General features: G+C 52.3%; 10 protein-coding genes across 10 annotated transcripts; 3 read left to right on the top strand and 7 right to left on the bottom strand.

Moving 5' to 3' along the window:
* Window positions 1–469: 469 nt before the first annotated feature.
* On the bottom strand, window positions 470–1,048 carry HMPREF1541_01414 (uncharacterized protein; the record flags this gene model as incomplete). Its single annotated transcript, XM_008713713.1, has 2 exons — window positions 470–838; window positions 890–1,048. The coding sequence occupies 2 exons, from the start codon at window positions 1,046–1,048 to the stop codon at window positions 470–472; spliced, it is 528 nt and encodes a 175-aa protein (XP_008711935.1).
* An 823-nt stretch (window positions 1,049–1,871) lies between these two features.
* On the bottom strand, window positions 1,872–3,638 carry HMPREF1541_01413 (uncharacterized protein; the record flags this gene model as incomplete). The annotated part of the gene is made up of 1 exon (XM_008713712.1): window positions 1,872–3,638. One exon carries the CDS (start codon window positions 3,636–3,638, stop codon window positions 1,872–1,874), a length of 1,767 nt encoding a protein of 588 aa, XP_008711934.1.
* Window positions 3,639–4,422: 784 nt separating this feature from the next.
* HMPREF1541_01412 (uncharacterized protein) lies at window positions 4,423–6,534 on the bottom strand (the record flags this gene model as incomplete). Its single annotated transcript, XM_008713711.1, has 4 exons — window positions 4,423–5,655; window positions 5,708–5,759; window positions 5,823–6,352; window positions 6,403–6,534. The coding sequence occupies 4 exons, from the start codon at window positions 6,532–6,534 to the stop codon at window positions 4,423–4,425; spliced, it is 1,947 nt and encodes a 648-aa protein (XP_008711933.1).
* Window positions 6,535–7,437: 903 nt separating this feature from the next.
* On the top strand, window positions 7,438–8,970 carry HMPREF1541_01411 (uncharacterized protein; the record flags this gene model as incomplete). Its single annotated transcript, XM_008713710.1, has 1 exon — window positions 7,438–8,970. The coding sequence occupies one exon, from the start codon at window positions 7,438–7,440 to the stop codon at window positions 8,968–8,970; it is 1,533 nt and encodes a 510-aa protein (XP_008711932.1).
* A 1,646-nt stretch (window positions 8,971–10,616) lies between these two features.
* HMPREF1541_01410 (uncharacterized protein) lies at window positions 10,617–11,180 on the bottom strand (the record flags this gene model as incomplete). The annotated part of the gene is made up of 2 exons (XM_008713709.1): window positions 10,617–10,771; window positions 10,823–11,180. 2 exons carry the CDS (start codon window positions 11,178–11,180, stop codon window positions 10,617–10,619), a joined length of 513 nt encoding a protein of 170 aa, XP_008711931.1.
* Window positions 11,181–12,585: 1,405 nt separating this feature from the next.
* On the bottom strand, window positions 12,586–14,700 carry HMPREF1541_01409 (uncharacterized protein; the record flags this gene model as incomplete). Its single annotated transcript, XM_008713708.1, has 9 exons — window positions 12,586–12,785; window positions 12,844–12,987; window positions 13,039–13,207; window positions 13,263–13,394; window positions 13,443–13,716; window positions 13,768–13,922; window positions 13,977–14,228; window positions 14,283–14,375; window positions 14,428–14,700. The coding sequence occupies 9 exons, from the start codon at window positions 14,698–14,700 to the stop codon at window positions 12,586–12,588; spliced, it is 1,692 nt and encodes a 563-aa protein (XP_008711930.1).
* A 1,021-nt stretch (window positions 14,701–15,721) lies between these two features.
* HMPREF1541_01408 (uncharacterized protein) lies at window positions 15,722–17,601 on the bottom strand (the record flags this gene model as incomplete). The annotated part of the gene is made up of 5 exons (XM_008713707.1): window positions 15,722–15,910; window positions 15,962–16,104; window positions 16,155–16,476; window positions 16,526–17,376; window positions 17,433–17,601. The coding sequence occupies 5 exons, from the start codon at window positions 17,599–17,601 to the stop codon at window positions 15,722–15,724; spliced, it is 1,674 nt and encodes a 557-aa protein (XP_008711929.1).
* Window positions 17,602–18,324: 723 nt separating this feature from the next.
* On the top strand, window positions 18,325–20,155 carry HMPREF1541_01407 (uncharacterized protein; the record flags this gene model as incomplete). The annotated part of the gene is made up of 4 exons (XM_008713706.1): window positions 18,325–18,496; window positions 18,569–18,979; window positions 19,029–19,094; window positions 19,146–20,155. 4 exons carry the CDS (start codon window positions 18,325–18,327, stop codon window positions 20,153–20,155), a joined length of 1,659 nt encoding a protein of 552 aa, XP_008711928.1.
* Window positions 20,156–20,701: 546 nt separating this feature from the next.
* Window positions 20,702–21,323, top strand: HMPREF1541_01406 (3-hydroxyanthranilate 3,4-dioxygenase; the record flags this gene model as incomplete). The annotated part of the gene is made up of 2 exons (XM_008713705.1): window positions 20,702–20,724; window positions 20,774–21,323. 2 exons carry the CDS (start codon window positions 20,702–20,704, stop codon window positions 21,321–21,323), a joined length of 573 nt encoding a protein of 190 aa, XP_008711927.1.
* Window positions 21,324–24,299, bottom strand: HMPREF1541_01405 (uncharacterized protein; the record flags this gene model as incomplete). Its single annotated transcript, XM_008713704.1, has 1 exon — window positions 21,324–24,299. The coding sequence occupies one exon, from the start codon at window positions 24,297–24,299 to the stop codon at window positions 21,324–21,326; it is 2,976 nt and encodes a 991-aa protein (XP_008711926.1).
* Window positions 24,300–26,287: the final 1,988 nt, after the last annotated feature.

The raw sequence follows: 26,287 nt of genomic DNA, 5'->3' as shown, positions 1-26,287 counted from the left end.
GATAGACGGTGTCGATAATGAGGCAAGTAGATTGCCAGGTATTAGGACCTTGAAGATCAATCTCACTCCCATGACGACCACGAGGCTTGTGTATCGAATCAAACCTGTGGAGGCAATCGGATGCCCTCGCAGCGACTGCGATCACCTGGTCAAAACCGTCGGGCATGCACAGCTCCTGTTCTTAGTACTTCTCCGTACGACGCCACAGGTCGCGCTTATTCGGTGCCTCGCCCCAACCGTTGTTGTGCTGAGCGTCCACTGTTTCTGCAAACCGTGCATATTGACATCTGGCGATATCATTGCCCCGACAGTGCTTGACTAGCTCCCAGTCATATGGATCATTGTCCTTTGCCAAGGCTTCAACGCTGTCCAGAAGCTCCGGAAATCGACTTTGCCAATAGCAAAAGTCAAACGCCATGCGGATGACGCGCATGCGAAGGTCTTGGTCATCAGACAGCATAGACAACGGTTAGGAGCTTGAGTAGTGTATGTGGAACCTCTGGTCCGGGTTCCCAGACTCATCTGGAACAGACCAAGCAACGCCCAGAGGGTCACCGAGACTCAGAAGCAGCTCTTGACAGTGCTTGTGAAGATCTTCGATCATGAGACGGTCGGCTGATTTATACACTCGAGCCGTGCACTGGATCGTGAATTCAACGTAATCCTCAGCCTCGTCAGCCAACCAGCCCAGTGATGGCCAGACGTCTTTGACATCTCGGTTGGTATCTCTTGCGTGGCCGCAGGTCATTTGTGGCATTCCGCAGTAGATGTAGACCAGCATAATGGCGACAGCATACGGCGCCTCATCTGCGAGCTCGACACTGCCTAATTTAGATTCCTATGACCGTCAATTATACTGTTCACTCGGACTGTTGAAATATGCACCAACCTTGAATTTACCGCTCACACAGGTTTTGAAGAACTTTGACTTCTTCACAATGATTGCCTTGTGAACAGAGAACGTGTAGCCAGAGCAGATGATGGAGCAATCGGCAAAATCGCCGCCTCTAAGCATCTCCGTGCCCTGATCGGCGGTGATCGACGCCATTGTCGGTGGAGATATGGGGCAATTAAAGTCCCCGGGGGTTGGCCGAGGTTGCGGCAGGAAAACGAGGCCAATAAATGCGATGTGTGGTCGGTCGTCGACTCGTCGATCCAAGTCTTGAGGATGATAGTCGTAGAGTTGGTCTAGGAGGAATGCAGAAGGACAAGTCTTGGTGGGTGGTAGATAGAAGAGGAACAAAGATGTCTGAAGAAGAGAATTTGTAGTTGCAGCAGGCAGGGCCTCGATGAGGTTCAGGTGAAGCTGAGAAGCTGGTTGAGGCCTTCAAACGATGGACTGACAAGTAACTCAGCGTTGAGTGAATGATGAACTAATTCGAGGCCTGTTTGACCACAGATGAACCTGCTCCTCCAGCTACGCGATAAATTTGTACGGCGTAGATGTAGAGAAGAACACGAAAGAAGGTCCCACAGTCGACGACTGTGAAAATTGGAGAGCTAATCTTGAGTTGTGAAGCCACGAGAAAGTGGGCGTTGAATAAGTCTTCAAGGGAAGAATATCTGATTGACTACCTGGAAGTTATTGTAGGTTTTCAGCGAATCCAGGCTGTCACTATCGATGAAGTCGCTTTGAGGCCGCGGCATTCTGGGCGAAGAGCTGCTAGGGTGCTTTGACCTAAGTACGGAGACGTATGGCAAGTAGAACTGTTGTTGTAAAAGCTTGAATTGTGCACGATCGCCGCGTAGTGGACGCTTTCAGGCCGTTGAAGGCACAGTGTCGAGCTGTCGCGCCAAGTCGTCAGCGCGGCTCGATACGTGAGACCGATACGAGTCCTGCGGAAGGACAGTGGAGAATCAGTGTCACAGGATCAGTTCCAAGTCTTGCCTTTTGAGTCTGGCTCTTTATATGTTCCATGTGGCGACCATGGCAACTCTCCAGCCTTGTAGGAAGTCGTAGGCAGATCGTACGGCATTCTTATACCGACGACAATCTCGGACGTGTTCGTACCGTTGTCAGTAGCTTGATGTGGAGAATCTTTGCCGAACACTGGAACCATGCGCACACTGAGATCGCTACTGTCCTCGCAGAAGAGCTCTGGCCAGACCACCACTCCAATCTCGAAACTCTGGATGTGTACCATACCCTCCTTCACGCGGTCCGATTTTGTAGAGTTGCTTTTGCTCTTGCTCTTGTCTTCCTTCCTTGGAAGACTACCCCATGCTTGTGTGCTCAGGTTTGCACTCGTGACCAGTGCCCACTCAATTGCGACCTCATCCTTACTTAGCGAGTCCACAGTGGGCTTCGCATTGAACTGGATATAGGTCTTGATATGCGGGGCAGCAGTATCCCGCAGTGCTCTGAAAGTCGTGCTTGGCTCCGATGTCCATTGCGCCAAGTGAGGCCGTAGCTTCTCGATCTGCTTGAGATGTGCCGGAGACTCGGCTTTTGTATGGATTGACCCACCTGCAGCGTAACCATCGAGCGAAGCAGCGACGTTAATGGCAGTCGGATAAATGATATCTAGCGTAGGAAGCTTTTTGGGCTTGCCGCCAGCCCAGCTAAAGGCTTCGACAAGAGTCGTAAGCCAATCGCTGTGCAGAGTTGCGATCGACGAGACTTGCGCGATAAGATGGGGTTGCGAAGGCTGCGGTCTGGCGGTCGACCTCTCTTGCTGGGTCTGACTGATGACTTCCCTGAGCTGAGGATATCCCCAGAGGTGTTGCATAGCCGTGCTTTTGCTTTGCGTGTTGTCAATCTTGCAAGGGACCGACGCAACCAGAGCACCCCTGACCGAACTAAAGTCGAAATTTTGCAATTGCTCCACCACACTCTTCGTCAATCTCTTGTATGCCTTGAGATACTGCAGCAGATCGTACTTGAACCTTGCGCCTGTGCCTATCTCACCCAAGTCTTGAGTTTTGTTGTCCGATTTTAACAGTGGCCCAGATCGCCACACAGCTTGCGTCATGTTGGCCCAATCTTTTGGAAGCATATTGGCGGTGTGTATGATGACTTCTGCTTGCTTGTCATGTGTGAAGAGGATGAACATCTTGCTGTGATGCGTTCCGAACGGATCTGGAAGATAGGCGCTGGCGGCATCAACATTCGACCAGCGTTCACATGCGTCGTCGATGGCGATCTTGTTGGGATCCTCACGCTTCCAAGATCCATGGATGACCTTGACCTGGACCATAGAACGGACATCTGGATCGAAGCATTGCATCATCCAGTCGATATCGAAACAGAAGTTGAAGACCCAAGCCTCCTTGATGAGGGGGTTACCAAGGATATCATGAAGGCTGACAGCATCTATATTGCTACTGGCTGGTAGGTCGCGAATTGTAGTGAGTTTGAAAGGCGAGTCGACGAGGTGCGGTGTGCCGTTAGCGCCTTCGTTGGTCCTCTTGCGCTCTGCTCCTTGCATTTTGGACATCGATTCGTTCGCATCGATAACACTAGAGGGTGTAGTGAGCGACGTAGAAGCTTTGGTACTCGAATCCGGCGCACGGGACGACGGCGGTGGAGATATGTCTCGGGAGATGGAGCTGAGAAAGGCAGCTCTCTGCTGTCGTCCAATTGACGCCTCTGTGGATCGCCCATCTGCTAGCCTCCTCCTCTTGTTCGGACTTTCCATGTTGCAAGTGCTGAAGCTGCGGAGACTTCTTGCCGGTGTCACGCCGCATGAAGCGGAAAGAGAATGGCGGCACTGCCAAGATCCGAGGGCAGCGACAGAAACCTGGTGCTCGAGGCCCTTAAAGATGCAGCCGGAATGAAAAGGTATCTTCCACTGAAGCATGCGTCTTCACTGTATTGATCAAGGAGCACAAGAGACGATCAGATAGAGGCGACGGGCAGAGACAGCTCGGATCTACCTCATGGAGGCGGCCGTTGATGGCACAAGGACTCACCTCAACCTCAGGCTCAAATAATGCCTTGATGCCCTGGCTACGTACCAACAGCAGTTGTGACTCAATGCATAAGGCTTCCGACAGCTGGAGCGCGCAACGCTGTGGAATCGGAGAGCTTGATCGATTTCCAGAGCAGACGGTGATATACGCGTAATGTTTATGAAAGGGGAGAGGTCAGTGACCAAAAGATGATGATTCCCAGCGCGGGATTGCGCCCTGTTCGGCGCCCAAGTGCTGCGGTGGCCGGTACGACGGAAAGTGCATTTCCGTCAATCTTGGCAATACGCAGTACCAGTCGGCGAAGGAAGGCGTAATCTGACATGGCCGCAAGGAATGTTAACTCCTAAATGTGTTGTAAGAACTACTATTACTGTCTTGAATGTAAAACCTTACTCTACTCGGAGGTACGCGAGCCGGGCAGGTGATTGTTCCACCCTTCAGTTTCGCCGTCCGGAGATTGAGCACCTTTGGGACGTGGTTTCAACAGATTCATTCCCCCAATCTATCCAGCTAAGCCAGTAGGCGGATCCCACCAGCGGCAAGCAAGGCCCAAAGAGCCAGGAGCCAATTCGGCTGTGCTTTAACAGACAAGGACGAAGAGCCGCTGTCGCTATCGCTGTCACTGTCGCTGTCAGATCCGCCCTCCGCGTCGTCGCCCTCTGCTGGCGATTGTGCCGATGCGGCCGCATCCAGAACTGAAATCTCATCGAACGTGCCAAGCACCATACAAGTGTCCGCTTTTGCTGGCAGCTCCTGTTGCACGAAGTCGTAGCTGCTAGATGGTCCTTCGGTAGAATAACCATTGCTGGCATCCTTGTTCCCGGTCGCTACATCCTTGCCGCCAAGGGTGCGGTTGAAGATGCGATAGACGGTTTCGGGCTGGTAAGCGTTGGTGGAATGACCGGCCTGGAAGACGCGCGAGAAGCTCAGCCCGCCGAATTGTCTGACAGCGCCGCCCTGATAGGTGTCGTTGGTGACGATGAATTCGTATCCAGCTTGGTTATATTCTGCCTGAGAATCGTGTTCCAAAACGAGCGCAAGGTTTTCACCAGCTAGCCAAGGGCAGCGGGAATCTCGATCTCCGTACACCAAAGCAACTTTGACATCATTCTGCAGCAAGTATTCGATGTGGCTCTTGTTTCCTCTGAAGGCATCTCCTGTGCCAACGTCGGCTTTGCTTGGCAGGCTGGTCGAGTAGACGTCCAACGTAGCCTGGGAGATATAGGTGAAGTTCAGAGGTACTCCAAGGGCTTGCCGAACCGGCTCTGAGTTTAGGTAGAGGGCTGCCGGGAAGTAATATGGACACCCATCATTCCCATCGGGTCTTTTCTCAGCGGCAATGTCGAAAACCGACACGTTCGCGACCGCAATTGTGCTACCAACGTTGATCAGGCAGAAAGCATTTGCTTCCCGGCACATCTCGTTCACTGTCTCATTGGTCCCCGTTCCGTCAGGGTCGCCTCGTGCAGCAGCCCTTCGACACCGCGCGATCAGGTCTGCACAGCCGCCCTCTTGCGTAAAAGCGTCGAGGGCGTCATTATACATCTCTTCCGAGATGAGCGGCTCGTACGTATTGTTGTAGACGAATTCCGGATTGAAAGGCATGTCAATTTCGAAGTTGACGGCGCCGTTGGTAATACCAACGTTGTCGATTGTCCACTCGCGCAATGAAGAATCACTGCTAGCTTCCTTGATTTTTCGATCGAAGTGCGCCGCACTTGTCGGGGCCCAGAATCCTCCAGCCTAGGAACTATTAGTATCTCTGTCGGAATGCACTACCCTCAACGTCACATACGGAATTTCCCCATATCCCAAGATTCTTGTTGGAGGACTTGTACTCAGGAAACCTAGAAGACATTATGCATCAGCAGGCGTTTCAGGTTGGAGCATAGGATATGAAGTGCACTTACTGAGTCAGCCAGTGTTCGGCAAAGTGCCACAGAGCCCGCGCGGTTGAGATAGAGGTATTGGTGGTGGCCCAAATCTCCGGATTAGAATAGGTGCCCCTGCCAAAATCCGCCCCATCTGGAGGAACCTCCCCATCATAGACATCCAAAGGTGTGATCTCGTTCGAACTCATGTTGTATGTACCGTTGACCAAAGACGTATAGGAGAATCCGGCGCCGACAGGCTGATCGATGTATAGAACGTTCGCGTCATTGTTCAGAGACCATGGATTCAGGACCGTCTCGGTCATATCGAAGCTCACGTAGCAGGGCCCTCCTTCACTATTGAAGGCAGTGAATATAGAGCTCTCACCGGGCCCCCCTGCCAGATAGATGACCAGTGGTGCATTATCTGCATTGTTGCGTGCCTCGAAGTAGATAAAGTATGTATGAATGTCGAATGTAACGGCCAGGTCGGTCAAGACACTCTGTGGAAGATGCACATATCCCGAGAACGTTCTAACCCCAGGCGTAGTCTCGCAAATTTCCCCGGGCTGTGTACCGGGATTAGAAGGCTGTCGACTGAGTCACAACGCTTACGTACCACCTCTTTATACGTGATTTGAACTTCAGAATTCAGTTCTGACGTGACTACCGCCACGTCACTGGGCTCAACAGGAAACTGTGCGCAGGCAAAGCCAGCAAGCAGCGTGAGAGTGGAAATTGAAAAGAGCATGGTGCAGACTGTTCACGCTCGCGGGCGAGGGAAATTGCAGAAACATAGTACTTGTGACCTTTTCTCAAAGGGATAGAATGGTTGATATAGGTTCCGACGCAGCTTGATCATTGCGACTTAATCTCCCCTTGCGGGGGCCGATCTTTGGATGAGGTCACTCGAGGTCGCTTCGATACAGCCAGTGTAGCAATCTTGCAGGTTAGCCTCCTTCATGAAACTTGTATATACTGCTAATGTTGAGGGCTAAGTGTTGTTGATGCTAGTGGTGCCAGTATAGCAGGCCCGTTCGTTACTAAAAAAGGCAACCACTTGCCCCACTCCGAAAAATCACCACTTCCGGTAAGGTGCAGAGCTTGGCCAGTATAAGCGAAACACCATCAATCAGCCTCACGAACGGCTGGACCAAGGTCATTGTGACCCTGTTCGCGCTTTTCTCTACTGCTAACGCAGAACTTTCTGAGCCACGTAAGTGCAGTATCAACAAGTCTTGAGACTTGCCTGCTCTGTATTCGATCCGGGGAGTACAAAGTGTCAAGTCTGCCACGTTGCATCTATGCCGAGGCAACTAGGCGATATTCTACTGTAGCTGAATGCCGCGCCGGCACCGGTACACGCATCCAAGCTCTTGGAAGTCGGGACATTGACCTAACATGGTTCGTTCTGATTTTAGTCTCCTGGGGTCTGATTACATCATTCGACCCGCCATTCGGTGGTCCTTGACCGCAGAAAGTATCGCCTGATCCTGGTCGGGCACTGCTAAGATACACTCATATCGACACGCTGGCGCCAGGTCCCTAGAACAAGTGACTGTTCAAGCCGTGATGCAAAGATTGACACAGTGCCTCCACGAGAGCTACAGCGCTTATCTGTTCGCGCGCATGGAAGCATTTGCCCTTCACAAGCATGAGCTCGACCCCACGTGCGAAGCCGGCTGGCAACCAAAGTTCAGGATGCCAAACTTGCAAGCATAGACACCTCAAATGCGACGAAGGCCAGCCTCGCTGCCAAAAGTGCGTGAAGTCGAACCGAATATGCTCATACTCATCCGAGGGCTCTAGTGCCTCATCCACGAAATTTGTCGTCTATTCCGTCCCAAGAGCTATGACAAGCACGCCTGATCTGGTCTACTCGGAGAAACAGTCTTTGCACTACTTTCGCTCCCGGGCTGCCTTGCAGATCACGGCGCCCTACCAGTCAGAGCTGTGGACCGAGTGCATTTTTCAGGTGGCCGACAAGCACAGCTTCGTCATGTCGGCTCTGGTTGCCCTGAGCAGCATGCACGAGTCATATACCTATCAGTCTGGAGCTCGCGATCGTCTCCAGGCCGATGCTAGCCGGCATTATGGCAAAGCTGTCCAGCATATAAGCAGAACCGCTCAAGCAGACTTGTCTATCGAGGCTGTTCTTGTCTCCTGTCTTCTCTTCTACAGCATTGAAAGCCTCCGTGGCTATTTCTGTCACGCGTTACAACATGCTTACGCAGGCATTAAGATCATTGGCGACAACAGACCACCATCATCACCACGTTCGCCGAGATCATCTGCTTTGGACGATGCCCTCTCTCAAGCCTTTCTCGCGCTACAGAACCAAGTCAAGGAGTTCGACTATTTAGCATTGAGAGCGTACGATACTAACAAAGGCTTCGATCCTCCCATGAACAATCATTTTGCCACGGTCGAGGAGGGCATGCACCATCTCGAGATTGTTTACAACGAAATCTTCTGCTTCACCCACTACTGCCAATACCTCCAGGAGTCCAGCCAATCCTTGAGCGAGCTCTACCCAACCCAGATCGCGCCTCGATATGAAAAGGTCATGGCCAGATACAATCACTGGTCACATGGCGTAAGCCAGATGGGCATGTTGGTCGACGAGAGCCAGCATACCAAATCATATCAGGGCTACTTGATTTTGCGGATCTACGAACTTGTTTTCAAAGCCATGCTTCGCAGCCTGCACACTGCCGAGTGTTTCAACACCTACGACCCGGACATCGCCAGCGCCTTGGAGCTAACAGAGTTGTTCTTGAACAGCCAGGATCCTACAGACGGTAGCCAATGCACCTTCTCTGTCTCGATCGGAGTAATCCCCATGCTGTTCGCTCTCACCTGGCGCTGCAACAATGCCTTGATCCGAGATAAAGCCCTGGATCTCCTGCGACGGAACAGGAGGCGCGAGGGTCTGTGGGATAGCCACGTCGTCGTACAGCTCGCCGAACGGGTGATTGGGCTGAAGAACTTGCTGGCGGCTGGCGGCTCTGACAAGTCCAGCGCGATGCTACAGATCGCCCACATCGAGTTCATCTCGGAGACGATCTGCAATATGACCTGCATCTACCTCGGCCCAGAGGTAGATGTCAAGCAAAACCTGATGCCACTCGAAGGAGTCATTGGGGAACGCAGGCACGTTGAGACCATTCAGATGGCAGTGGCTTAGATTGTTGCATGAGTGAATGAGGATGAAAATAACTTAACGCTGCATTTCGCTCGGTCTCGGGACGGAGGCGCCTCAGTAGCCATCTCCCATTGATCCAATGTTGACGAATTTGGGCTAGGAAAGATTCAGATAGCGATACTTGAGACTTCCTGCTGGCGAATTGACTGTCGTAGCAGTCGGTCGACACCAGTATGAATTTTAGGAGTGCAGAAGCGGGGAGCCTGCATGAGTAGACAATTAGAAAGGAGCAGACCAACCATTATCGATAAAGTGAGGCATTCCAATGCTCCAGTGGTCATTCCGGCGCATCTGGGCGCCGTGTTTAGCTTCCATTGCACCTATTTGAGACTTGTGCTTCGGTACCGGAAGAGACCGCAAGATCTACGACCACGTACAAATTGCAGACTATCGCGCCCCGGAGGCAAGCCACGTGACCAGGTCCCCGAACACCACCAGGCCCCTAGCGTATACCAATACACGGCGAAACACACAAGGCCCATAAAAGGCCTTCTACGCCACGGTCAGAACAGTCCGAGGGCGCTGTGGCACGGGTGCCCGGACATCGAGCTCGAGAGTGATGACATGTTGCTGACCATTCCTTCAGACCAGGTAAACACCCCGCTATCGTTGCGACCACTCCCGCGGGGGTCGGACTCGAGTGAAAGGCGACCATCAAGCGGAATGTGGTCCGCAGTCTGCCAGGGCGAAAGACGCGAAAAGACATGTGCATCTTCAATGAGTTGCTGATGGTCGGCGGCAGGTTGGGAGCTGATTCCAAGAAAAGGTAGACCAAAGTCCTGCTGCAACGGCAACGGCTGAAAGGGCTGCCCCAGCCGCGAATTCGCTTGCTCCAGACCGCGCCCTGCATCTGCGGCTATCTCCCATGTTTGGCTCATGTCGCCCAACGCATCGTGCAGAGCTGGGAAGTGTGTGTGCCACAAGCCAGATCTGCATTCTGCAAGAGCAAGCAACGCATCTGCTGCCGCCACTGCGCCGTGAATGAAGCTCAATGATGCAGCTCTCAGGCTATGCTGGGCGTTGAAACGTCCGATGATGCAGAGGATAGTCTCGACGGATGCCTCACAGCTGTCCGATGCGTTCAGAGCAATCCCTGAGGCGTTGTATGAAGCCCGACATGTTGGAGACACCATCTTGATCAATGGTCGACTCAAACTGAGTCTTGCGGTGTGATACATCATACTAGCGAGGGAGGTCAGTCTTGTAGGCCACCATGCGAAAGGGCACATACTGGAGATCCGCATGCCCAGGATCTACGTCCTCAAGGCTCGAGCTCCATCGACTCCACCGCAGCTCGCCAGGCAGTGTGTCATACCACAACGATAACTTTGTATTGAGTTTGGTGTATATGGCTTGTAGCGAGTGTCCAACAGCAGTTTGAGACCTGGGGCTGATGAGTGCTTGCGACTGTATTTCGTGGACGATCTGCGCAAGCTCGGCCTGCTTTACCAGCGATGTCGTCGAGACTGGCACCTCGGAGCCATACGATGAGTCGATCGAGCTGGGAGAAGCGCTGCACTCCGAAAAGGCGATAGAAGCTTCTGTTTGTCGCGGACATAAAAGCGACGCCCGGCCGTAGAAGCAGCTCAAAAACCTGAAAAGAAGTTAGTGTATTCTGTACTGTTGATTTATGGCTGTAGGGACTTATCGGATATGGTGAAGGTTAAAGACATGCGCTGTCGCTTCTCCACTACAGTGGAGAGCGCACTCTGAGGTCCTTGACCAGCACTCAAGGACCAGATATCATCGATGCCAAGGTCTTGTGTTATGCGGATAGCCATACCTTGAAGTATACATGATCAGTATACAAACTGGCTGCGACTTAGATGCTTACCAGAGTATATCCAGGCCTTCGAGATATGACCTCTACCAGCCGCGAACACTGCGATGAGAAGCATCGTCTGCGCCCTATCGAGTCGTGAATGCCAGAAGGGGGTTTCTGAGAGTTTACTTTCGGCTGAGGCGACGAATGGATTAGCCAGTTCGCGAACGTGACGGTCATCAGACATCAGCGCCCCCATGGCACACACAGCATGGATAAGATACGTGGACTGGCGATAATCATCCATGGGACTGAGCAAGCCCTGCTCGATCTCATCGCGATCCACGATCGTGCAAAACGGTCTCTGATAGCTGAAAAACAGATTAACGCATTCTTTGAGCACAACAGATGGACATCTGCCTACGTCCATTGCGGACGGTAGGTTGGCAACAGAGTTTAGAGGCTCGCAACACCGCTGAAAGAGGCCCGTAGCATAAGCACTGCCAGGAGCATGGAATACTGGAGTGGTTGCTGAAATTGTCAGTGGACAGCGCTTTTGAATGCAGGAGCTTACCAACCTTCGGGATCAAAGCCCCAATGGCCACATATGTCAGCAGCAGAGATATGGTGATGGTCTGCAGCAGCAACATGAGACGGTTTTCTGTCAAGAAAATACTGGTCGATTTCGATCTCGTCGATCAGCAATTCGCGTTCGGGTCCAGCCGAGGACTTAATGCCGGAAAGCAAACATTCCAATGCCGCTATCCGATTCTCGAGTGCTGCGACGTACTCGGGAGACGTCGGAGATCGCTTCCAATCATCGACACGGAACTCGCATTTGACACCAGCCGCATCACAGTTACGACAAGGTGTTGTTCGAGAACATTTAATCTATGTCCGCCATCAGTTGTCAGTAAGCGAGCTTCCGCGGGTTGGCGCGGTGAGCGAAAGGGACGGCGTCACCGTTACGAACCTTGCGTGTCTGACAACGCTTGCACCTATATCATATTCAGTTGCCAGGCGCAGGTGTTTGGCTGAAGGCAGAGTAACTTACGAGATGCGCCGCTCCCCAGGCCGTTGCATCACTCGATTCCAAGCGGACCGAATTAATCCGTAGTCCCACCAAACACAACGAAATTGAATCAGACACGAGAGATCGATATTGTAGCAGTCGATACGGATCTTCTACGCTCTTGTCGAGAAGACAGAAGGCGAAAAGAGGTCAGCAGTCCAGCCTAGGTAGCAAGAGGTAGCAAGAAGTAGCAAGGACGGTGAGAAGGAGCACAGATAAGGAAGGACGCCTAGATCCCCCACCCGCTTAATTACGGAGCAGGGAAGCTGCTCCTGTGTCTGGATAGCGTGACGCAAGACAGTACAGATGGTGGGGGTGGCCAACTCCGCTCGAAAAGCCACGGTTAAAACTGTTGGGCGTTGTCGTCATGTGACGCCATTCGCCTACACTTGCTACCTTTCATCCCACCTACATAGTGCCAATACCAATACCCCTTATTCTGCTCCTTGTCCTACAATGCCGGGGAATGGGCCACTTAGTGTCTAGATCCAGCGACTTCGTCCGGCTCCCGCAGCAGACTGGATGCATAAGGCCTGAAGGAGAGTTACAGGCCCTTTGCAAGACTGACGGTAGCTTCTGCAGCCTCACGAAGCGATGGCTCGTAGCTTCTTATGACGAGATCAGTCTGTATTTGCACTCTGAAAACCCGGCTACCTGTCAATTCAGTGGTACCTGCCTGTCGATTGCTTCCGCTATATAGTAACAGCTTATCCTCCTGGAAAACGACGAGCCCTAATAGGGTCCTCCTAGTCGTATTATGCTACTAATGCACGAATCGGAAATCTTTCTTGTTCGCGCCTGTGTCGCGAGTTGTAGACAGATACTGAGATTTCTCGTCGGCACTCATGGCTTTCCACTCTCGGTCCTTTTGTTCATTGCGCTTGATGTAATAGTACTTGGCTGCCACGAAGATAGCGATGCTGCCACAAGCGATGCCGATAAGAATCCTGTTGCCTTGGTAGTCTGCAATGATGTATTAGCTCTTGTATACGCCATTGAGCAGAACACAGCGCAAACGTACAGTAAGGTCTGTCTTCTTCGCGATAGACATTGACAGCAACGATGGAACCAAACTGATAACACATGTTGTAGACGGCGGCGGATACGGCACGGATGGCCACGCTATTAGCATTGCGAGATATTAACCCAACAAGGATGGCGTGTGCTAGAGCTTTTGTCAACACAGTAAAACGATAAGGGCAGGGTTCAGTCTCACTGTACGGCTCTCCATTGACACCGGTAAGCAGTGCATAACGAACCCATGGGCTTGCACTCCTAGAGATTGCAAGCAGCCCGATGAAGAACGGTAGCACCCAGAGGCAAGAGAGCGAAGAGAACAGCAGTCGTTCGCGATACCTCTCGCTCATCCAGGTAACCACCAGGATCTAACATTTTTTCAGTTTAGGGTTCATTACTCGACTCGTGATAAAGGAAACTTACATTTATGAAGAAAAGAGTATATCCGGGAATTGCAAGCATGTTTGCTTCAAACACAGAGTATCCCAAGGTTCGAAGGGTGAGAGACAGGTAATTTGCGGCGGGTTGAAAAGGTATGAAGGCTAGGAAGCCAAGCTGTGCACCGTCAGTAAGTTGTTTGCACATAGATGCAAGCTGATTCACCAGGTAAAGTGGCCATAGGTCAGTGTTGGTGACTGCGGCTAAGATGCCTCGCAGATCAACATGTTGGCGGTTGTGCATTGTGCCTTTTGAGGTGTCATCGCGCAGAAGCCTGTTGACCAGCACCTTCTCCTCATCCTCAGTGAACCAGCCGGTCTTGCCGTTGAGCCACTGAGCTTTTCCACGTAGAATCTTGTGAGTCTCAGTGACACTGGCAGGCATCATCCAGAAGCTTAGCACCCCTATAGCTATGCTGATAAGGCCTTCGACGAGAAATCTGTATGATGATGAGCGACTGAGCAAGTGAGACGCCTCGCAGCAAGCTTACAGCCATTGCCACCCACTCCAACCGTGCAGGCCCCTCATCTGCAGCAGTCCAGCCGCGAGAAGTGCTCCATAGATCTGCGTCACCGGGATGGCTGTCCAGAACACCGACAGCCTTATGGGAAGCTCGTTGCTTTTGTAGTAGTAGGTCAAGTATAACTCCACTCGTCAGCATTTCTTGATCGGCCACCGACTCTTCGACTGGGAACATACCACCATATCAGGAATAAACCCGCCTTGAGAGAAGCCGCATAGCGCTCGTGTAATGTAGAAGCCGGTGCGATTCGTGAGCAGGCTCTGACAGGCGCATACCAATCCCCACGCGACAATGGCAATCGGTGTCATGTTCTCGGGCCCAATGGCCTTGCTCAGCAGACCTCCAGGTAGCTCGGCGGCCAGGAAAGAGACCAAGTAGATAGTTTGGCCATTGTTGAAATCATTCGTGTCCATATTGAGCTCTGAAAGCTATTCCAACCCGCAGATTAGCACCAGTCGCAACGATCCAAGCAGATCACTCACCATATCGTCCGAGATGGCTCGGTTGATGTTCCTGCGGACGAGATCAAGAGAAGAGAACATGATCCAGACCCAAACCATAATTCGAAGGTCCAGCTGTGGAGGAATGATTAGCAGGGTGCGGAGGGTCTGAGCGATGGGTAATCACCTTGCGAATGAGTCGCTTCTCGGTAGGCACATCCCATTGATACGATGGATCGAAGCGGTGCCGACCCTCATACTGAGCTTCTTCGTAGATGTTTGCCCAGCGACGTGCGTCATCCGGATCGCTGAATGGGTGTTGACCGTTGGACCCAATGTAAGCATTCTTGATCTCTACCGAGTCACCAATCTCGGGCGGTGTCTCAGGGCGAATCTGATCTGAAATCATTTCTCGATCATTTGGCTTGCTGTCCGGCAAGGTCTCTGTATCTTTGTGCATCGTACCCGAGTCTTGTTGATATGGTCCTTAGTGTGTTCTGGCCTGCTCGGGTAGAAGGGATCCAGTGCTTTATGTAGTACAATCCCGACAACAACGAAATCAAACCGAAGGAGCCAGATATTGGGCGAACATAGCGTCATATATAAGACATGAACTGATATTCACCTCTGGCAGGACTCTACCGTAATGATAACGGGCACAAGTGATAAAGATTCTCGCGTCCGCGTTATCACGTATTGGACACAGAGTGTAGCTTAGTTAATGGCGTCAAGGATCTCGATACCATCTAGGCCACCCATGGCTCCTGAGCATTCGAAGTATTCCAAGTCCATGAATAGCGTACCAGTCCTCAATCAGCGGCGTGCAGTGAATACGGGGCCATAGAGCGACCTGGGGGCGGAGGCTCCGCTCATCGTCCCGCCTTATCAGTGGAGCGATTGTTGAGATTCGAATAGTTGAACATGAATGGTGGTGAAAACCCCTGATAGGGGCTATGGCCGCACCGTCGCCAATGAGCCTAGAAATATCACGGACTTGGTCTCCGTCTGTTTCGGAACCCTAATAACGTACATTACGTGGCCGTAGAACAAATTGAAGGTGAGCAAGGGACGCGCTCCTTATCGGGTCGAAGCCACAAATTCCGGACAAGGCTCGGACTTTGCCGCCAAAATAGCTACCACTGCATGCATGAATTTCACTGTATCTACGACACCAGTATGGAACGGCTAGTTTCATTCCGTGGAATGGTCATGCCGATTACCAGTGCCAGCGCCGGCGCGCACTTATTCATGGAGAAGACCAGATGGAAATATTACCAAGTTTGTCAGTATCTCTCCTCGGCAGTCTGCAGCCTTACGACGCTCAATTCAACTCAATCGGTGCTTAGAAAGAAAGCGAGTTTTGAGTTATACAGTACATCTAGAGTAATTCAATGCATCAAATAAGCTACTTTTCTCTATCTAAGGGCTATATATCCCATCAGTTGCACCCATCCACAAGTATTGATGAGTGCCGGCCAAGCCTAAGTCTGAGCCCGTCGGAGGCTACTCCCCCGGGCGAACAAAGCCGCCACAAATGCGACGGCAGCGATTGCGGTATTCGCAATGTAAGCGTAGCGCAGGGCATCATAATAAACATGCCGGGCAATCGTCTGCACTTCGGGTGAAAGATCTCGTAGCACACTTACGGAATGGCGTATCTCGTCAATGATCTAACCACCAGTCAGTATATAGATCATGTCAACCCATTGGAACCCAAATACCTCTTCTTTGGCTGGTATTCCTTCCAGCCTCGCCGGAAGCTGTACGGTCAGCACGTTTTGAATCAGCGTCGACGATGCCGCAACCCCCCAGACTGTACCCATTGATCTGAATAGGTACACCATAGAGGTGGCTACCGCTTGCTCTGTCAACTGGTCAGAGATTGGACTGCGTGACTAAGATTAAAGCACCCACCACTATGATCAAAAGCTGCGAGGTTTGTGAAAAGGATGGCGGGATACACAATGCCTTGTCCGAGGTTCGCGGGAAACAGGTAGACCAGATACTTCCAAGCCGCATCTCGAAAGTTCAATGAAGCAACAAGCCCGTTCCCAATCACCATGATGAAGGATCCTGTTCTCACAAGTGCACTCAAATATCCCCAGCGCGACATGATGAGCCCAGCCAGGAGCCCGCCCACAGGGGTTGCAAGACTGGGAATAACCAAGCGCATGCCAGCCTCAGACGCGTTGTCCTCGAGTACAACCTGAAAGAACAGAGGGCTGACGAAGAGAAACTATAAACTCGTCAGTGTGGACCAACAGCTGTTAAGTGGTAGACTTTACCGAATACGCAGCCATGCCAACGCATACATTGCTAATTTGGTTTGACACAGCCAGAGTGCCTCTCAGCATAGTCATCGGCATAACGGGAACGGCACTCGTCCGGAGCTCGACGGCCACGAACAAGACCAGTAAGAGGACGCTCAGTGCCAGCGCCGCAATCACTTTGCGGTCAGACCATGGAAAGTTGTTGCCGCCCATACTCATGGCCGCGAGTTGGGCCGACAGCCCAAGCACCAGAAGGACAGCTCCTGAGAGATCAATCTGTTTCCATTTCGAGGAAGACAGCTGGAGTGTAGTTGCTTCTTCGTCGCCTGTCACGGCCGTCGCTTTTGCGCCGCTGATGACAAGATGGCCGACAACGAGGGCAAAAATCGACACCGGCACCTGCAGCAGGAAACACCATCGCCAGCCAATGTGGTCTGCAATCACACCGCCCAACGATGCGCCGCATATTGATCCAAATCCATGTAAGACATTCTGGCAAGCCTGGTACATGCCTCTCTCCTGGAAGGGAATCATATCGGAATTTATGATTGTCGCCATAGTCATAAGACCACCTCCCCCTAGCCCGGTCAGAGCTCTCATCAAATTCAAGGTGACCACATCTGGCGCAAGTCCACAACCCACGCAGCCAAGCAGGAAAGTTATAGTCGCGGTAAAGAAGCATGTACGGCGACCCAGAATGTCGGAAAACCGACCATAAAGTGGCTGGAAAGCGGTGCTTGTAATAAGGTAGGAGGTGGTCAGCCATGAGATGGTGTTTGCGGCGTGAAATTCGGAGCCTATGATTGCGTAGGTTGATGCTGTAATCGTGCCGTCGAACCCGGAGAGAAAGACGTTAGAAAATATTGCTGCCGAGATGGTGAGTTTTGGTATCAGAGACCAGCATTGGGGTTCCAAAGCTCACCAACTTCTATCCAAAAGAACCCCGGCCCTGGCTTCCACTTCTCTCTTCTGCTCTTGGAGTCCAAATTTTTGGCTAGCAACGATGTGGTTTCGTTCGGCTTGCACACATCGTCGTCGGGCAGCGTAACTGAAACATCCTCATCACCTTCAGAATGCGTATAGTGGTCCATCTTCACTGGCTTTATAACACATCAAAGAGTGGTCGGTGTATAATTCGCAGACTTGAATCGCGTTCAATGTTGTTGAAAGTAACAAGTGTTGAGCCAAATAGCTATAGTTTGATCTCGGTAGATGGTACAGGCCAATGCAATATTGCATGCCAAGGAATCGGATTCAGTGGGCTTCGCACGGACAACGCTAGGGCATACAACACACACAGCTCACATAATGACACATCACAAAGATTTCCGGGTCCAGAACACGATGCTCTTCGATATCGCAAACACTCCAAAGGGAAGCAATGCAGGGTACGACTAGTACGGCACTAGTGCAGGTAGTGCCAAGACCTTCCTCGGAGTGGGTCCCCGTCTGGGCAAAACTTATTCCTTGATCAACTTGCTTACGAGCCCCGTGAGTTCGCGATGGAAACTCGAGAAGCAGGGCATTGGCTTACTAGCACTTGCGTATGCACATGCGGACATGGACTCCGTCTCGCGCCTTTCGCCCTGCTGGCCTAAAGGAGGATCCACTCAAACGTGTCCCGAGTCCGAGGCCCCTACTAGCCTTGCCATCGATTCAGCAATGGACATTGCACGCCGCTCTGCTTTGCGTCAAAGTCGGTTAATCAAACCAACTATATACGGCATACAGGCGGACGTGATCTTGTTCTGATCCTACAGACAACACCGTCTAGACTCAGAGTGAAGCAAGCACAGCACAGCAATTTAGCCATGATGCTAGGCTCTGTCAGCTCGTGCACCTCCCTGGTGGCTATTGCAACATACTTGTGCCTTCTACCCACTGCATCAGCCAACTGGCGATACAGGTCGCGACCTGACCTGTCTCCTCCGACGCTGAACATCACCATTCCTGCAACCAAGGAAGTGGAACAGGGGTACCTGTTTGGTAAGAAAACCACCCACGCTGTGCTCGGCCTCTGAAATGAGAGACACTGACGTTGGGACCGTTATTCTGCAGTCGCTCCCTTCTCCGGCTATCCAGAAGGCACGCATCATGGCCCTGCTCAAGCCGCACCGTACATTTTCACCGACACCGGTGATCTGGTCTGGTCAGGATTCACATACTTCTCCATATGGGCCACGAACTTCCAAAAGGCTCGATACAGGGGCAAAGACATCCTTTTCTGCTTCGAGGGCAGTCACAATGCTGCATACGGACACGGTCATGGACACACCACGTTCCTCGACGAGAACTACGAGACGATTCTCGAGCTTCGAGCGGGTAACCATCGCTTGACCGACAAGCATGAGTTCCACATCATCAATGAGGAGACTGCTCTGATCCAAATTTACCATCCTGTGCCGTACAACTTGACCGCTTATGGCGGTAGTGCGGAGCAGCAATGGATCGTGGACGCCAAGTTTCAAGGTACGCGGAATTTGATTCTGAGCTATAGCCCTACTGACTCTGCTTCCAGAGCTTGATATCGCGACTGGTGAGGTTCTGTTCGAATGGAGCAGTCTTGAGCACGTGGACCCGTCAGGTACGTCTCTCAAACTGCTAGTACATCCTAGAGCATGCTAACAGCGAATAGAGGGCTATCTCCCACTCAACCCGGGACAAGCTGGCTCTGGGTATAACAGCTCTGATGCCTGGGACTACTTCCACATTAACTCTGTAGACAAAGACGACCAGGGCAACTACCTCATCTCTGCACGGGATGCCAATGCTGCGTATAAGATCAACGGCCAGACGGGCGAGATCATCTGGCAGCTTTCCGGCAACTCGTCGAGCTTCAAGATGGGCCCAGAGGTGGAGTTTGCCTTCCAGCACCACGCCCGCTTCCTGGCACGGAGCGAGGATGGCACCAAGGAGGTCATCAGCATCTACGACAACTCAGCGCACGGCACCGAGGATGGGCACGGCCACGAAGTGCACTTCTACAAGATCTCGCGTGGAAAGATCATCGAGGTCGACACCAAGACATGGGAGGCCACCATTGTGCAATCCTTCGAGCCGCCCGATGACCTGCTGTCCAAATCGCAGGGCTCAACGCAGGTCCTGCCCAACGGCAATGTCCTGGTCAACTGGGGATCGGAGGGCGCCCTGACCGAGTTCAAGTCCGACGGTACCCCGATCTTCCACACGTACATGGACTCGGGCGACCTCGGCACTGGCGTCGAGAACTACCGTGCTTTCCGCTACAACTGGACCGGCATCCCCCACGAGGCTCCAGCGATAGTCGCGCTCGAAGACGACGACCGCGCGGAGACCAACATCTATGTGTCCTGGAACGGTGACACGCGCACCCACAAATGGCGCTTCTACGAGATCCTGCGCGGTCGTCGCTCCTTCCTTGGCGAGGTCAAGCGTGAGGGATTCGAGACCGTGCTAGCGCTCGAGCGTATGGGTGTTAAGAACGTTCAGGCCGAGGCCCTGGATGTTGATGGCTCCGTGCTCGTCGACACAGCCGCCGTCAAGCCCGCGGCCATGATTTACCCAGCCGAATCCGCAAGCAGCAGCAGCCGGGAGAAGAGCGACGGGCTCGTGCCCTGGCTGACGAATCAGGGACAGAAGTTCTTCCGCATTCACGATACTCTGTAGTGGGTAGTGTCGCTTGCGCGTTGGTCTGGTGCGAGCACCGATCGATTAGCTCTGGGCCTCCAGATCTTGAGCGCGAAAGCGCTGGTAGGGTTCCTTGATAGCATTGATTCTGGGTGCGGGAATTGGCAGGCAATGGGCGAAGCAGCCCTTCTCAAAGGATTGGAGATACGAAAAGGGGGCAAAGGCGCAGTCGATCAAGTGGAGGAAAAATACGAGGGATGGCCGTGTCCGATGGGCAAGGTCAGACTTAGACGGTTCGATACGAAAAGCGTGCGAGATGCCGCTAAACCCGACCGGGTGGAGCTTGGCACCGGCCCATCATTATCGATAAAAATGACGCAAGGAATTTGTCGCGCTGACAGTGACTGCGTTTTTGAAATGATCTCGGTCCGATGTGTTTTGCCATACCGGTGACCTCTCCTTCAATGAATCATACATAAGCTTGTCCGACACGCAGCTGGTGTAAGTACAAGGTCCAGGTCATTGAAATTTTGCCCGCCCATAGCATCGTGAGTTTTGAGTTCGATTGTAAAGCTGACCTCCAAGATGGCTCTGAATCTACCCAAATGGTGAGAAGCCCATCCACAGACAATGCCGTACCACTTCTGACTGCGACAGGCTCGAGAAGAATAAGCATCTCCTCCAGCCCCCCATCAATAACTACTGCGTCTATCACCCTTCTTCACCCGAGACCTCCGGCCTGACGGTCATGGTTGTTGGTGGCCCAAATGCTCGGACCGACTACCATATCAACGAGACCCCGGAATTCTTCTATCAGCACAAAGGCTCTATGCTGCTCAAGACTGTGAACACTTCGAGTACACCTCATAAGTTCGTCGACATTCCCATTCATGAAAACTCGTTGTATTTGCTACCGGCAAACACCCCACATAACCCGGTCCGGTTCGCGGATACGGTCGGCATAGTACTCGAGCAAGCGCGGCCAGCTGATTCGATCGATCGCATGAGATGGTACTGCAAGGAGTGTGCGAACATCGTGCACGAAGCTTCTTTCCATTGTTCGGATTTGGGTTCACAAATCAAGGACGCGGTGATTGCGTTTGAGAACAACATGGAGGCCAGAACCTGCAAGCAGTGCGGAACGGTGAATAATTCGAAGCCTGGTGAAGGCGAGATCCAGCAACCGCCAAGATTTCCTGGAGACTGATCAACTGGCCGTGGCGACGCGTACTGTTTCCGGCAAGTGAGGGCCCTGGTGTGCCTCGCGCTCCTCGGTTTGCAATTGTTGCAGCATCGCGTGGGCAGCTTCCAGAGCCGCTGTAGGTAGACCAGCAAGCTTCGCCACCTTAAGCGCGTGCGACTGCCTGTTGACTCCCGGCTTCAGCCGATGCTGGAAGATGAAAGACCCCGATTCTTCCTCGATAATATCTGTACAATATCTTCCCACTCTTGACCATCTCTCAGTCATGTCTGCAAGCCGATGAAAATGTGTAGCGAAGAGCGTGCGGCATTTGTTGATATCGTACAGATGGCAGAGAATCCCGAACGCTACTGCGATGCCATCTTGTGGCGTAGTACCTCGGCCGACCTCGTCCATGATGGCAAACGATCTCGACGTGGCTTGCTTGAGAATCGCTGCAGACTCGAGCATTTCCACCATGAATGTAGACTGGTCGCGGAAAAGATCGTCAGCCGCACCGATGCGCGAGAAAAGCTGATCCACGATACCAATCCGCGCATATTCCGCCGGCACGTAGGACCCAACTTGGGCTAGCAAAGTGATTAGAGCGTTCTGCCGTAGGAACGTGCTTTTGCCAGCCATGTTTGGGCCAGTGACAAGCCAGATCTGCTCCTTTGAATCCAGAAGACAGTCGTTAGTGACAAAGGTGCGGCCCTGCTCCTGTAAACCGAGTTTGACGGTGGGGTGGCGGCCACCAACGATATGGTGGTCGCTAGATGTGTCGATGACTGGCCGCTTCCAGCCTTCTTGATGAGCCAGAGACGCGAATCCTGTTGCGACATCAATCTCATCCATGATTGCCGCGTTGCGCCTCAACCGAACTAGGTTTTGAATAACATGTTGCTTGAGCTGCGCAAAAATTCGCTGTTCTTCGTTTCGAATTCTCATTCTGGCATGGTCGATTCTTGTTCCGAGGTTTGACCATTCAGGCAGATAGAAAGACCTTGTTGACTTGGTAGACGATATCATATGAGCTTTCATGTTCGTCAGCTTTTTGCTGTCGAAGGCCGTTGCACTGCGAATGTGGCATGTATACCCTTTGCCGGGAGCCCACTTCAAAGTTAGTGAGGATGTTTTGAGATCCTGCTGTAGTCGCGTCTCGAGTAGATCCTTCTCCGTCTTCAGAGCGTCCAATGCTTCGTGCAGCTGTCCGATGGAGTCGCTAGCCGTCTTCTTCATAATCCATGCTTCAAGCATATCTGCGTCTGAGAACCGTCCCTCAGCGATTCTCGCTTTGACTCTTGCGCTCTTCTGAATTATCTCAGCTGCGTCGGCGCCTTGGCTCTGTACAGCCTCCACAGCCTTCGCCGCGACCTCGGCCGCTTCCTCGTCCTGTTGGCGATGAAGCTGCAGAAGTCCTTCCTCGTCTATCGATTGAGTGATGTGTTCAGCAAGAGCTATAGGTCCTTTCAATTCAAATCGTTCTGCTAAGGCGGTCAGTGGCATGTACATCCCGGAATTTGCCGAGTCTGATTTTGACGCAGTCAACAGACGGTGGTACACCGCTAATGTTTCAGTGACAGCCTTCGCGAGACTCAACATATCATCTGCATCACCTTTGTTGAGCGTGAACCTCTGTACGATCCTCTGCACGTCAAATGTCCGCCGCAGCCTCTGCACTAGATCATCTCGTAGCTCCTCGGACGCCAGAAACGCAGTCACGAGATCGAGTCGGCCGTTGATCTCCTCTAATGAGGCTGAAGGTGACACAAGTCGTTCTCGTAAAAGGCGCTCGCCGCTCTTCGTTACCGTTCTCCTTACGGCGTGAAGCAGGCTGCCTTTGCCGAAGCCATCTTTAGATGTTTCCAATATCTCCAGACCTCGCAGGCTGTGGCGGTCAAGGGACAGAACATGCGTATCTTGTCTCTTCCGTGGTGGCTGCAGTCGCAATTGTGTTCTTTGCAGTTGGTGCTTCGCATAGTCCAGCAGCAAATGAATGGCAAGCTTTTCTGAACCGGAGAACCGGTCTTCGGCAGCATCATCCAGAGGAGCTTCGAAAACGCCATTCCACTCGGCAATGGATGTGAATGGGGAACTGCTGGTGTGGTATGTGGCTAAGTCATGGTGGTGACTCAGCAGGGCCTGGATTTCCTGCTGGAGGCCGTCGGGAACATCTTCTTGCAGAACAATCTCACGTGCAGCTATGCGAGCTATCGATGAAGAGAGTAATGCCCGCTGCGTCGTCGCGGTCCAGAAATCCCCAGTGGAAAGGTCTATCCAAGCGAGACCGACTGTAGCGGGACCATCAGCAGCTAACGGCTCCTGAGAGTCGTTTGCTTCACCGTTGTGCACAGCAAGTAAAAAGTTGTTTTGGCATGTATCCATAAACTTTTCATCAATTAGAGTACCTGGTGTCACGATCCGTACGACCTGGCGATCAAAAAGGTTGCCACTCGATTTGACCTTTCCGTCCACGTTATTAGGTATCTCTTCGCTGATCGCAACACGCTGATTGTGATCCAACACCAACATTTTCAGGTAACGATCGAGTTGATAGAAAGGAAATCCGGCCATAGCGACGGGCGGATGGCGGGTAGATGCTCGGTAAGCGACCTTCAGGATCATCGGAGGGCCAAACTCTTCTGCCTGATCGAAGTATAGCTCATAAAAATTGCCCACCCTTGTCAAGACCACGCAGTTCTTGAACTTGGCCATGTTATCCCTCACGCCCTGTAGCACGGTAGGATAGGTAGGGTATTGCCCATCATTCTGTGGTTCGGAGTCAGGTAACGATTCGACTGGAATTGCACCCTGCTGCAAGGCTGGAATTTCGGCTACTCTCCTACTCGTCTTCGTCTTCGCGCCGCGACGCGTACTGAGCCAGTGATGGCCGCCATTGAACCAGATTATAGGCCGTCGCAGCGGGTTGGTGCTCACAGATGCAGCGATACTCTCGAGCGATCTCAGATCCCGTGCGTAGGCGGATCTTATTGTTGCTTGCATTCCGGATTGTACATGATCACTTGGAGTGTTTCAACTCCTAGGATCGTCACGAAGTAATCACAATAGTGCCCGCGGTCAAAGGAACCGATTCTACTGAGGTCAACTTGCAGTCGCGAAATCTTTCCCCAAACGCGCCGAGATTGAGGGGACGCGTCTCGGCTGGACTTTCCTAGAAAGCGGGAAGGAGCAGGTTTACCATATCGCGTTCTTACACAGTAATCGCCCCTCCATGCACTCCACCCTTTACCTCGACTTCCAACAGGCGTCACTAGCAGCGAGCAGCGCGCGGAGAGACTTCTTCCGCCGGATTTGGTGTCTTCCGAGTGCGCTGTCCTTTGATGACGCTACGCGTATTGTGGGATTCGCTGTTGGTAACCATACCATCCCAAGAGCTTCAGTGCTACGGTCCTCGACCCACCTTAGAACCTCTTCAGTATGAAGTCTACGCCCCTCCATTGCTATCTTCACACCATTACAGAAGCAGACTCCGCAACAAACTATCTACGTCAGTATCAGAGGTAGCCTGTGCTGCTCGACATCTTGCTGCGGACCAGGAGTCGTGATGCTCGCCTGCTACTCCGTAGATAAGCCACTGACGGAGCTCTGCTTGCTCTAATGTCATACATGAGCATACGCAGGAACCTAGTCATCGACAGCGAGGTATGGAGGATTGACGGCGCGAGTTGTCTTGAGTGTACGGAGTAAAAGTTGCTGCACAGGCTTGGAGCTCAACTCTCTTCCGTGATTTGCTACAGGTCAGCTGAGCTCCGTACAGCGGTCCCTTGGGTGTTAGCAGTGTAGGGAACAACTGGTAGGAATTTCGCCGGCAGAAGCACTCGACCATATAACTTCAGCTGCTAAGATTGTATTCCGCCAATTGCTCATCAAAAATGATAAGGGTGGAGGAGATAAGCTAGATATTGTTCAACTATAGTGTCTTCGCCTCGGCATTTGAAGTGAAGCTTGGTTTCCACCCCAAACTTGAGCACCTGGAGTCGGCGATGTTTTGTCCCTCAAACTTCGGCCATGTCGATCCCATGCAACGGCTCCGCAATGGCTCCTCGCTTCAGCCCAAATGTCAGGGCAGACAGGCGGCGTCCATCCCAGCATCCGGAACCACTATTCCTTGGCGTTACAGTATGGCTGCACCGGGACTACTCTGCAGCTACTATTCAAGACAGCCGCACTCCGCAGAGCCCCGTTTCTAACCAATTGTGCGATACATCTCACAAGGCTTGGCACTTGCGAGCGCCTTTCGTCCTAATTGCCATCCATCCTTCCCACCGACTAGCGAAGGTTGAGACATCGAGAAAGTCATAGTTGCCCTACCACTCAACAGGTGTGGTGCGTGCATTGAGGAACCGCTGCGTCATGCAGTGCGACACTCTGTACAGGGCGCTGTGCTGTCACTTGTTTGTCTTCGCCCCTCGACGTGCTACTGACAGTCTGACAATGGTTTTGTGCCGCGAAGCGACAATGCCAACGTACCTGTTTCCTGCGAAGGCACTACTTTCGCCAGGTGACCTCAATGTTCGCTGCCTCAGACCTGCTATTCATGGCCTTCACTCCCGCGGTCCATTAGATGTCTACATGCTTGGCTAGCTCCGCTGTCGATCGACAGTCTTGTTGCTCTAGTGGAGGATCATCAGAGATTAACGATAAGTGATTTACCCACAAATGGGCACGCCATACTTATTGTGATACTTATCAGAGTGTTCGACACCGCAGACTTGACCCTTTGGTGCAAGCCCCTTTCCACCTTATCATATGTGGTCTTCAAAAGCGATGACAAGGAAGCTGCAGATCCATTGAAAGACTTCAGCTGGACTCGCGATTGACAAAGCATTTTGCCATCTAGGTCCTAGCAGTACAAGATCTACAGCTCTCTTGCTCAAGATGGGGCTATTAGAATGCCGAGGTGGAAGCCAGCATGCTACGAAGGAAGGTCCAATGCAGAAGATGTCCGACATGGCTCCGTAACAACATCT

This window comes from Cyphellophora europaea (genome assembly GCF_000365145.1).
Source record: "Cyphellophora europaea CBS 101466 unplaced genomic scaffold supercont1.1, whole genome shotgun sequence".
Classification (NCBI taxonomy): Eukaryota; Fungi; Ascomycota; class Eurotiomycetes; order Chaetothyriales; family Cyphellophoraceae; genus Cyphellophora; species Cyphellophora europaea.
Note: the sequence above shows the minus strand (reverse complement) of the source record. Positions and strands in the feature narration are given on the sequence as shown.